Genomic DNA, 12,526 nt, shown 5'->3' on the forward strand with positions numbered 1-12,526 from the left:
CTCCCTGATAGTCTTCTTTACCTGCCTCCTCCTTCCAAGGAGGGAAAGAAAAACTCATTTGCTTAGACTATAACAGAGCTCAGAGCTTCTGCATTGATCCACAGGGAACAATCCGGTTGGGTGATCAGCTCTTTGTTGGTTTCTCTGGGACAAAGTGAGGTGAGGCAGTGCAGAAACAGACCATTTCCAGATGGATTGGCCTTTTTATAAATATCTGCTAAGGATTAACTAAGACACAGCCCCCTGGAAGACTTGCAGGTTCATTTCATCAGAACCAAAGCAGCCTCCACCTTGCTTGCACGAGGAGTGCATATCTTGGACATCTGCTAGGCAGCAACATGAACATTGGTTAACACGTTCCCAAAGCACTACTGTCTGGATTGCCAGATGCTGCTGGAAGGGTACTTTCCACGTTCCATCCTGCGAGACCTGTGAGGAATCTGCAGCTAGAAGTATCTGTCTTTAGAAAAAGTTACTTGCCATCGGTAATGCTCTTTCTGGTGGATACTCCATCTGACTGCAGATTACTTTCCGACCTTCTTGACTTCACTTTTCTGTAGAATAGACCCTTTCTCCTCCATCTTAAAAACTACTCAATTTGAGCTCTGCATATTGAAAAATCTGATTATTCAGGGCTCCGAGTCCGGTACAGACCGATATCAGAAAGAAACTGTGGAGGTTATATGTGGCCCTGACATCATTACTGGTGCTGGACGGACCCAACACAAAGCCACACAACGCCACCTACTGGGGTGTGAGGGAACTGCAGAGAAAAATGTCAGGATCCATCTGTGGTCAGATAGAGTATCCACCAGAAAGAGCATTACCGAAGGTAAGTAGTTTCCCTTTTCCGCTGCTTGGTTGTTTTGTAATCCAGTCATTTCTGGAAGTGGAAGTACTGGAAACACTAACCAGCTAACTTTTCTGAATATTGTTGAATGAACTACCCTAAGTGTATTGACATTAGATTACTTTAAGGCTACCTAAATAATCTTACTTTTTATTTGTCAGATGTACAGTTTGAAATGTTAGACATTAAAATGCAATTTCAGTGTGAGCACTTACTCATTTTGTGAATATTCTCATGTATTTCATGTTTGAATGGTCTGAAAAATAGTTTGCAATCCTATTGACTATGCCGTCCTTAGACAAAGATTGGGAAGACATTAAGAAGATGCCTGAACATTCAACTTTAATGAAAGATTTCCGGAGAAACACGTAAGTTGATGTGATTAATAGCTTCATTTATATTACAGTTCACCCTTTTCGAAAGCTACATTCTATAAATTGTGAATATTTTTAATGACTGCAGTTGAGCTTCATTGAACTGTGTTTAAATTGAAAGTGTCTCACTCTGTACACTTTATATTGCTGAAATCTAGATGGTCCGTTGCACTGTTAGATGCCACTGTCTGGTATGATCAAGCTTATATGTTTTTCGGAATTAATGCAACACCGTTATACAGTCTGACATTGCATAATGGGCTGGAGTGGTGAAGATGGACAGAACAGGCAAGAAGAAGATGCTTGTTTTGGAGAATTAGTACCTTCTTATCCAGAGAACACTGAAGAAACTGTCCAAGTAGTGGTGCTTAGTCTGTCTGAACCACATGGGGCCTGGGTATGGTTGTACTTTAAATCGTTCAATGGCCCATATAATCATGCAGAAGGAGTAATCAAACAATTGTTCATTGTTGGCACCAATCAAGATTAACCTCCGCGCCAAATAGTCCCTTTCTGATGCCTCAAAACAGCACAGGTGCAAGCTTTTCTTTAAATGCCTTGGCCCCTTAAGTGGTTGTGCCAAAAGACAAGGCCAGTGGGATAGAACAAGTGTAGAGTTATTGAGCTATCACCAGGACATGTCCCCCCACCAGCTGATACCAGGGATTTACTCTTCATGACATAAACACAATTCAGTGCCATATTGATTCGTTTCTGATCCCCATTGAAAGGTAGGCACCAATTATTTTCAGTACTTTTCTAGGAACACCCTAGGGTACCCCATGCCAAGGGCTAAGACTCTTATACACAGGCGTAATGAGGACTGACATATTCCAGGCTTGTCGTTAGAGAAAGATTGGGCTACAGGGATAATGAGGCATTTAAGGATTGTGCAGCTCTCTTGCAGGTCAAAATATGAGTGCTTCCGTGGCAAGTGATTGATGGTGCTCAATCCTTTCACCATTTTTGGGGATTGGCCTTTTTAGGGTGTTAGGTGGACCTGTTTAGCAGGCATGAAAATTATGTACACAGGTGAGCCCTTTTGGGGCTCTCAACTATTGCCGATTTACCTCTTCTCCAGATCTAAAGTTGCCCCTGCCCTGATTTTACTATGGCGAAAACCACATAATAAATGAGAGAGGGCTGCTGTATTTGATGACCTTTAGTAATCTATATTTTTTTGTTTAACTTCATATTTTTCCTTAAAAGCGTACAAATAGATGTACCAAACCTTCATTAAGACAACTAAGCTTTACTAGCCTCTTGTAGTGCTCTCCCTACTATTATCACAGTAGGTGATAAAATGCGCACAGCTTTATATTTGCATTTATAACCATAAAATCTTGTGTGTAAGTGTCAGATACTATTTGAAGTCTTCACAACAATTTGCTTCTCCTGGTTACATCTGTGGAATTTCTTCTTATGCAATATACTTGGAGTGGTGTACGTTCTGTGTAGAATGTGAAAATGGGGCGACTTAGTATAGGATCACTAAAAGATTTTTCAACAAATGTACATACTGTACTCCAGTCCTCTGTATTTATTTTTTGTCCTCTGCCCCTTTTCCAAACTGCCTTAATTCTAAGCTGTGTCTTGGGAATATCCTCTCTAATTGCAACATACAGACATGATTCATTTCATGCTCATATCTACATTAGTCTGAGCCTGTTGTGTTTAACATAACACTTGGAATCGTTCCACAGCCACCCTACCCACACCACCCAGTCTTCTCTAATGGAGACGCTGTGTATCACGCATGTTAAGCAGTTCATTTGCTTCCCTGAATGTAACAAACCAAAGCATTAGAGAAGTGGTCACCCATCATGTTTATACCTCCATTTTCCAGTGAGTGAAGTAGATCTCCTTCAAGTCTCTGAAATATGCTTGTCTACCATATATGGGTAGCGGGTTAGCGTGGTGTGCTAATTTGAACTAGTTAGTGTATATTGCTCTTCTTCTGTATTGCAGCCTTAACAATACAGGGCCGTTTCTTATCTTCCCGAACCCCTGCACATTAAAGGTCTCCAATCGAAGGTCACTTTCCTCTGCAGAGCACAACATCACATTATGTTGTTGTGAGGCCAGATAATAACCCTTCATACGTGGAAGCTGCATGCTCCTCTCCCCTTCTTCAGAACCACTCCGTTGGCTTCCCCAAAGTGTTCTATGCAGCAGTATGTTCAATCTTTGTAAATATCTCTTGGATAACTGCACATACATGTCTCAAAAAAGCAGAATCACCGATGAAGAACAGTCATTTTACTCAATGCTGTTTATCCCGTCAGCCACAAGAGAAGAGTCACACAAAAAGTAATCCGTTTCTGCCATCAACCCAAAAATCTCTCAATATTTCACTTTCAGTTAATTTTATCACTCAATAATATTTAGATTGCTATATATTCTAATGGTGCAACCTGCTGTTGAATGTCATTTTGTGATCACCCATGTTTAGCGTGCGCCTTAAGACACTAAGTAAGTAGCAATTTCTCTTCAGTAAGTCAGAATCACAAAATACTTCTAGACTTTTAGAGTTGTTCTATCATTAAGTACATCAATAATGTAGCCTTAATATACCAGCATGTCCAATGACATGAAGCAAGACAATGTGCTCTGAGTTACTTATCTTTATACCATAATTTCTCTATTTAGTACTCCTCACAGAGGCTGGTGGTTCCCATTTATCTTACACTACAGAGTTGGTTTTGTCCCTGGCCTCAGGGGACCAGTAAAGCAGCTTCAGCCAACACCAAAACTATGGTCAAAATTTGACCATGCAAATTTCCTAAAAGGATAGTTCGATTTTTTTAGTGTTAAATGCTTCTACTTTGTTCCATGATGCCAAAATCTGGAATTCAGGTGCTTTTGGTCTTCCTCCATGACTTGCTTGCCTATGCAATTTTTGACCAGTGTTCCTAAGGGGGATGAAACCACATTGAGCAATGTTAGCGATTACAAACTGCAGTCTTAAATTGCCCAATTTTATGAAAACAGATGTTTAAATTAATTGTCCTTTTAAATTTGTCATCTGTACAATATTTTTGTCTTCTAGGTATACCAATTGTAGCCTTATCAAATACATGGAAAAGCACAAAGTAAAACCAGATAGTAAAGCATTCCACTTGGTAAGTCTTGCAGTAACCACATTTGTCTATTCAATGGCACACTGATTCAAAGCTGGTTGCTTTTGGAAATTGAGCATTCTTGGTTTGGTGTTGAGGTAAGCTGATTTGTGATTGTGGTGGTATTAATGGTATTTTGAATGTTAATGCCAGCACACCATTTTAAATGTATATACGTAGTCCAAGGTGGATTCCTGGACTTTTATTTTGAAACTATAATACAGCCAAAATATTTGCTTACATATTGAATACTATTTTTCAATGCTGACTAATGAAAACCTGAAACATGAATGAAACAGTATATATATATATATATATGTGCCTCTTCTCTCCTTTGGGGTGAACAAGTGTCTTTCAGCGGAAAGTCAATTGAGACATTCATATTTCACTTGTTTATGTTTATGCACATTCAAGCTGGCATGGCCCCTTCTGGTATATTGTCGCAATATGGGGCAGATCTAGTTTTAAAACTAATGGTAGCCTTTTTGTTACACAGACTGGCAAGCATTTGAAGTGGAAGACTTGGTAGTACGAGCTGTAGCTCAGGTGCTCTTTACTGGTTAGAAATGGGACCTTAAAATTATTTAGAATTGCTTAAAAACATGATGACAAAATTGTCCATATTAGCCCCTGCTTTAACGCAAACCGCGGAGGCTCCACTGCCACAATGACATGGGTAACCTTGCAGTAGTAGTGGCGACTAAGGCTGGCAATTGTAAAGGATGATTCAAAGTAGAATCTTCCAAGTACTTATTATTCAAAGTAAGCCCTTGGTATTTTGCTTTGAAACATGGGGTGGAAGAAAGGATGAAGAATCAATCTCTCGCAGCCAGTAATTTTGCATGGGTGTCTTACATCAAGGTTCCCAGGTTGTTAGCTTGTACAGGTATCTTCGTGCCAGCACCTGTTAATGTTAAAAGTACTTCTGATGGATTTGTCTTCCTGTGGATTCCTCACATTTTGAATATACTAATGCACTAGCATTCCACAGAAACTTCTCTTTACAGCTCTCCCACGTCGATGAAGACCTCACAATGCTACGGCTCTGCACGCAACTCCGCATGACGTCATCAGAGCCATGCGAGTCGCTCTTTGCCGTGCTGATGTCAGTTCCCCTTTTTCGACTCATTAAATGCATAAACACCCAGAGACTTTTGGAGGAGGAACAGTATTTTTGGGGAGGAAATCAGGATCTGGAGGAAGGGGAGATGCTGTCCTTGGATCCTAAGTTTGAAGGCTTGGAGGTGACAAGTTGCTATAATGCTTCTCCAGAGTGGGACTTGTTGTCCCCAAAGGGTATTGGTCCACCAGAGGTCACCTCCTATCATTCTGTGATTAGAAAAGCAGCAGAGACGTTGGAGTTGCCTTTGCCTTCTACGGAATTAAAATCTAATTTGTTGATGGAGGGGCTGCATTCATCTACGTTGTCAACTGAGCCTTTGTTACCTTTTAATGATGTCCTTGCTGAGCCTATTCTTGATGTTTAGCAGAAACCTATGCCATCAGCTGCAGTGTCTAAATCTGTTGTAAGATGGTATAAGCCTGCTCCAGGTAACCCGTTGTTCTTGTCCATGCATCCTACACCCAAGAGCTTGGTGGTACAAGCGAGCTGCTCTTCGAAGTCAAGCGAGCTGCTCTTCGGAGTTGACACCTGGGTCTTTTGTTTTTCACAATCCTGTCTGACGGAGAGTCTAAAAGGATGGATCAATCTTCAAAGAAGGTTTTCTTTTTTGATAGCATGGCTCTGAAGTCTACCAATGCCACATATCTGTTAGGACGTTACATCCAGGCATTGATGGAATCAGCCAAGGAGGTGGTTCCGAAATTGCCTGCTGAGCTTCAGGGACATTTTTCAGAGTTGCTGATGGTTCATGGATGTTTGGCACCAAAGCTGATTCTGCCTTAGAGAGGTTTAAGGACAGTAAAACGATGGTGAGATTGTTGGGCCTTCAAATGCAACCTAAAGATTACAGGCAGTATTGCAGGTTCCGGTGGGATTGGCTGGAATGTAAACTTTACAGCGCATCTCAGAAGTTGGGTATTCCTTGACCTGGATGATTCGCTGATCCAGAGTTAATGTTGAATCATTTGCATTTGACAAGGTAGTTGTTGTTTAACCTAGGTTTTACTATCAAGGTGCCCAAATCTCACATAGAGCCCTCTCAGGGCACACTATTCATAGGTGCAGTACTCAACACTACGGTGAATCAAGCCTACCCACCTCCTCTGAGCATTCTGGCCATTCAGGATATGATTCTGATGTTTTACAGTGGAGCTATGGTTCCAGTTCTGAAGGTCTTAGCCTGCTAGTTCTAATGGCGTCCTGCATTCTGTTTGTCACCCATGCACGCTGGTACATGAGGGCCCTCCAGTGGTGCTTCCACGGGCAGTGGTTTCAGCAGGGTGAAGATCTGAGAGAATCCGTCAATATCTCCAGAGACACTGCAGCGGATCTTCACTGGTGGGGTGTGGCTGGCAATCTGTCGCCAGGGAAGCCATTCCACCCATTGGTGGCCACAGTGATAATTGATGCCTCAACTGTAGGGTGGTGAGCTCATCTGGAGGATTTGCAGATCAATGGTCTTCGGAGGAAAGGTTGTTACATATCAATCTTTTAGAATTGCGGGTGAGATGTCTGCCTCTCAAGACCTTCCTCTCTTCCCTTCCCTTTGCGGTCAGCCAGGTCAGGACTTAACAGATCATACTACTGCAATGTGATACATAAACCGGTAGAAGTGGGGTTGTATCCTCTCTGCGGGAGGCTTTCCGATTATGGTCATGGGCTGAGGACCATCAGGTCTGCATCATGGCAAATCACTTGGCCAGAGTTCTAAATGTGAGTGTGCGGACAGTCTCATTTGGGACTTTTCTGACGATCAAGAGTGGCGTCTCCATCTGGTAGTGGTGCAGCACATTTTCTGGCTATGGGGTACCCTTCAGATAGACCTATTTGCCACTCAAGAGAATACACACTGCTGGTTGTTCTACAATCTTCAGTATGTGTTGCAGGGAGTTCGGGGGGACCTGTCTCAATTGGAATGGGGTGCCCAGCTGTTCTACACATTCCCTGCACCCCCCACCCCTCCCCCTGGTCTCCTCCTCCTACCCCCAAAAAGCCTTGATTCCTTGGGCTCTGAGGAAGCTTCACCAAGACGAGCCCAAGTCCTATTAATAGCCCCAGACTGGACACAAAGGGTATGGTATACAAACTTTCTTCACCTCTCTCTGTCTGTGCTGCTTCATATCCCTCACAGGACAGACCTCCTCTTGCAGGGCTACACAACCCCATCCCCCCCACCTCCAGAGCCTGCACCTACATGCCTGGACATTGAACGTGGCATTCAGAGTTGTTTTACTTTCCCCCTGATGTGGTGGATGTTATAGTATCGGCCAGAAGACACTCCAGCAAGACAGTTTATGCTGGCTGATGGGTGAAATTTGGAAAGTGGTGTGAGGAAAGTTCCCCTTTAAAAGCCCATTTATCTGACACTTTGCGCTTTTCACTGTCCCAAGCGCAGCAAGGTTGTCTGGTCACAAGGGTTAAGAGGTATTTGTCTGCCGTTTCATTATTCCTCTACTCACCGGACCAACCTTCCCTTTTAAAGTCCCCTATAGTGTTAAGGTTTATTAAGGAACTTACTAATAAGTTCCCTCCTATTCCGTTTATCATGGCTCAGTGAGCATAAATCGTACAGTGAACACAAAGAGTTTGGAAATGGTCAAGTTTTTAACCACTTTCTGAAGCTGCTGCGATTAATTGTTAGACATTGTTTCTCCGGAAGTTAATTCTAGTCCCATGCTGCATGAATGGAGAACGATCTTACTTTTTGCTCCTGTTCTGGCTTTGGGGATACATCGAGGCAGAGCATACGCCCAGGTTGAGAATCTGAGGATTCTGTTGGGAATGTAAAATCTAGTCTTGGTTCTCAGATTGTGTGCCAAGTTCGGTAAGGGCCTTGTGTACATGACACAACAACTTGAATACAGACCTCATGTGCACTGGCAGCCAATGGAGAGATTTCGGTATTTGCGCAGATGCTGCTCTAGCTGAAGCACTGCATTCCAATGTCGCAGCAGTATTGTGAACTGTTTGAAGTCCTGTTAGAGACTGTTCTTCCAATCTTACGTAAATGGTGTTCCTGTAGTTAAGCTGGCTTAGTATAAGTGATTGAGTAAATATTTTTCTGCAATTCGGTGGAAGCCAGTTAAAGGCTTTGCAGAGCATGCACAAAGTACAACAGCAAGCGCCGACCGCCTTAACCTGCTCCTTCATACTAAGTTTGTTTTCTATTCAATTACCAAGTTTCCTGGCTACAGATTTAGTTACAGGGGCCTCACTGAATTCCCTAGACCCAGATCACTTGTCCAGAGGCTATTAGCCCTGCCAAACAGAATGATCTCAGAACTGTCTAAAGTTAAATGGCATAAAATTGTTGCATTCATCAGTCCATTGAGCAAAGACATTCCTGAAATTTCAGTTTAGTCTTACCATGTTCATCTAAGATAGATATCACTAACAGTGCTTTGTCCACATAGGATATGACATCCCCAGATTACTTACCTTCTAATTGTCCCCAGGCGCCAGACCGGACCCGGAAATTGTTTGAGCAGTACCCCTGCACCCCGGTAGGTGGTGTCATTTGGCTCCACTTGGTGTTTCTGTAGCATCCGTGCCTAAGTGATGTGGGCGGTGCCTATATAGTCCCCCCACCCCAGCACATTGATGTCCAGTCAGTCAGCACAGGCCCGGAGAAGAGTTACCCCCAGTCTTTTTTTGACGGACCCTTTTTGACTTTTTGTTGAGAGCTTTTTCAAGGCTGTGTACTGGTGCGTTGATGTCCGCTAGGAAGGCTGGTTTCAAGGTCTGCGGCGCCTGCCATCGACAGATGTCAGTGACAGACCCACATTTGGTTTGCCTCCGATGGTTGGAGCATGACCACGACGCTAAGACCTGCGTTGAATGCAGCGCCATCCACACAAAGGCATTAAGGGAGCAGTCCTTCAAGTTCCTCGCAGTGCGATGTCACGACGTTCATGGTTGAGAGGAAGGTCACAAGATGGTCGTGAAGCCACTCTAAGCATTCATTGTCGCAGTGGAGGTCGTCGTGAAATTAGTTTATTCCCACCCACATAAAAAGAGTATGATTTCAAAGAGATCTTCAACTTCTCCTCGTTCGTTGAAGTAATCCTGCGTGACATAAGAGCGTTGGTACTCGAAGCCTAGCTCTTACGTGAAGCCTGGCCCGTCTCACCGCCCGTCCAACTACGTGAATTTTATGAAGCCATGTACATCATATCTGTCCTCGCTAGAGTTCCTTTGGGCTCTGCTGGTCTGTGAAGAGCCTCTACTAGTCTTCTGCCAGCGGGTACGCTCCCATCACTAGTCCGGCCCCTTGGAACAATTGACGGATCCAGAGCGCACTGGTCGAGCAACCTTGACTTTCTGGGGCGCCTGCTCCAGTGCCGATGCCACTGACGCCCGGTGGCAGCGTCATCCCAGTCATCTTCGACAGGGGAACACTCCCATAACTGATCCATTGTCTTTTTCATATCAGAGGCCTGGATTGGGCGACAAATGGGAGAGTTGTGCAGATCCTTATGGATACCTGTTACAAGAGACTGAGGACAACTGGTATGAGTATTTGGTAGATGCCATTGGACTGGACACCTTAGCCGACGCTGGCAACGTTAACCCCTCCCTCCTCTTCACTGTGGCTACGGAGGAGGGTGCCTCTTTCACAATGGTGGTGTGAAGGGCCGCTGAGTTCCTGAACCTTTCGCTGCCCTCAGTGGCAGTCAAGATGAAGGTTTTGATGGTGGTGCTTCAACTGGTAGTTGCTCCTACAGAACCATTACTCCACTTTAATGAAGCTCTTACTGATGTCCTACTCGGTCCTGCTCCAAGTCCTGCACAGGGGCTCCTGTACATAGGACAATTACAACCCACTGTTGCCCATCCCGAAGGAACCCCAATTTCCTTTTCCAGCTCCCCACCAGAAAGCTTGGTGGTCCAAGCCTTTACCTCCAAAGTTCACTCCTGTGCATTCCCATCCACTCCACTGGACAGGGAATCCAAAAGTTCATATACCTTTGATAAGAGGCTGTTCTCTTCTTCCAGCCTGGCACTGTGGGTCAATACTCCATACCAACTGGCACTCTGTTCGGCAAGTGGTGCCTATGATTTCGGAGGAGGCCCGAGCCATAGCCTCTCAAGAAAATTGCTAATGGAAGGGGCCAAGCATTGTTCACCATGTGATGTGGGCTGGATACGACAGACTCACTGGTCAGGGCAAATTAATCATCGGTGTCCCGTAGGCGCCACGCCTGGATGAGAATGACCAGCTTTTTGGATGATGTCCAGGCCTGGCCTATGTACATGCCCTTTGATGGCTTTTGTTTGTTTTGTGAGAAGTCGAACTCTGCTCTCGAGTGCCTTATGGATAGTAGAGCTACGGCTAGGACTTGGGCATTTCCAATGGCCTCACACCAAACCCAGTTTGCCTACCTCTCCATTTGTGGCCAAAGAATAGGCTTCCAACTACATCTGTACGTGCCTAGCCAGCAATCAGCAGAATCGTTTTGTGGGCTGGGACTCCGTTCCCACAGACCATGTGTTTCCGAGAGCCAGAGGTCAAGCCAGTCCTCCACCCCCCCAGCAGCCACAGCCTCCAAACCCCTTTAGCATGCCCTTCTACCATCATAGACATCCAGTGGGTGGCAGGACATGCCATCACCTGCACTATTTGATGTGTAACAGTAACATCAGACTGTTGGGATTTGCTGCTCATCCAGAGGGGCTACTACCTCCCCCTTGTGACCAATCCTCCCCCATGCCACCTACTTCTCACCCATGCCACCTACTTACAACAAGGTGACGGAGGACCACCTCTTCTTGCTTCATCAGGAGGTGTTAGCTCTCCAAGGGCGCTATAGAGAAGGTGCTGGCATTAGAAGTAGGATGTGGTTGCTATTCCGCCTACTTTTGTGTGCCCACGGAGGATGAGGTACTTAGTCCTATTTTAGACCTACTCAGTCTCTTCTTCAAAAAGGAGAAATTCAAAATACTAACAAGTCCGGTATCACTGGACTTGCAGGATTCTTATATTCCAATCCCTGTTCTAACTGCAGTTCACCATAGGCCATGAGCACTTTCAGTTTGCCGCGCTCCTCTTCGGCCTTACCAGCGCCCATCGGGTGTTCATGTCAGAGATAGCGGTGGTTGCAGCTCATCTGTGGAGGTTAGGGATTCCAGTTTTTCCATACCTTGACGATTGGCTGTTGAAGGTGGGCTCACCCTAAGCAGTAGTGTCCTACCTCCAAACTACGGCAAACCTTCTGTAACCTCTAGGGTTCAATATCAATGTGCCGAAGTCACACCTGACTCCCTCTCAGACACTCCCTTTCATCAAAGCTGTTCTGGACACAGCATTTTTGGGCTTATCCTTCTAAGCTGCGGGTTCAGGATATTCAGGCTATGATACCTATGTTTCAGCCTCTATACTGGATTTTGGTGGGACTAACTCGGAATCTGTTGGGCCTCAAGGCCTCCTGCATCCTTCTTTTGACACATACCGGGCAAATGAAGGCACAGTAGTGGGACCTGAAGTTCCAGTGAGCACAGTATCACAGGAATCTCTCCAACATGGTTCAGATCTCGAAGGGAACTGCAAAACACCAACACGGATCGCTAACAAGCAGCGTTTAGGTCGGTGTCAGACACTTCTCCCTTTCCCCCCCAAAGCTGACTGGTGACATATGAATCACTTCTGGGCTGGCCCAGCCATCTTGGAGAGGTGGAGATCAGAGGACTCCTTCATTCACTCAGGGAAATGCTGGTTCCGGTGTTCATACAACACCACCACCATTTGGTACTGCAACAAACAGGGCGGGGTAGGGACGTGGAACTTTTGTAATGAGGCTGTGCACCTCTGCATATGGCTGGAACAACGGGGCATATGCCTGGTCATTCAGCACCTGATGGCTCTCCATTCCAGGGTAGACTAACTTGGCTGTTGACGCCTAACAGGTCTTGAATGGTGTCTAACTTCGGAGGTGGCGCATGGTCTTTTCCGAGAATGGGGAGAGCCTTGGTTGGATCTGTCCATCTCCGTTTGGAAGGTGCAATGTCAGCAGTTTTGCGCGTTGAGTTTCCAAGGCAGATCTCGCTCAGGGAAACTTTATCT

The 12,526-nt window shown here is 45.0% G+C and overlaps 1 protein-coding gene across 1 annotated transcript in view; it reads left to right on the top strand.

The window, feature by feature from the left end:
- The window catches only part of CDK8 (cyclin dependent kinase 8), a 184,742-nt gene that overhangs the window by 122,121 nt on the left and 50,095 nt on the right, over positions 1–12,526 (top strand). Inside the window, exons 8-9 of the mRNA XM_078657112.1 lie at positions 1,149–1,218; positions 4,274–4,346. Of these exons, the coding sequence (XP_078513238.1) occupies positions 1,149–1,218; positions 4,274–4,346 (143 nt within the window). The remainder of the gene's footprint in view (positions 1–1,148; positions 1,219–4,273; positions 4,347–12,526) is intronic.

Source organism: Lissotriton helveticus, chromosome 8, assembly GCF_964261635.1.
Source record: "Lissotriton helveticus chromosome 8, aLisHel1.1, whole genome shotgun sequence".
NCBI lineage: Eukaryota > Metazoa > Chordata > Amphibia > Caudata > Salamandridae > Lissotriton > Lissotriton helveticus.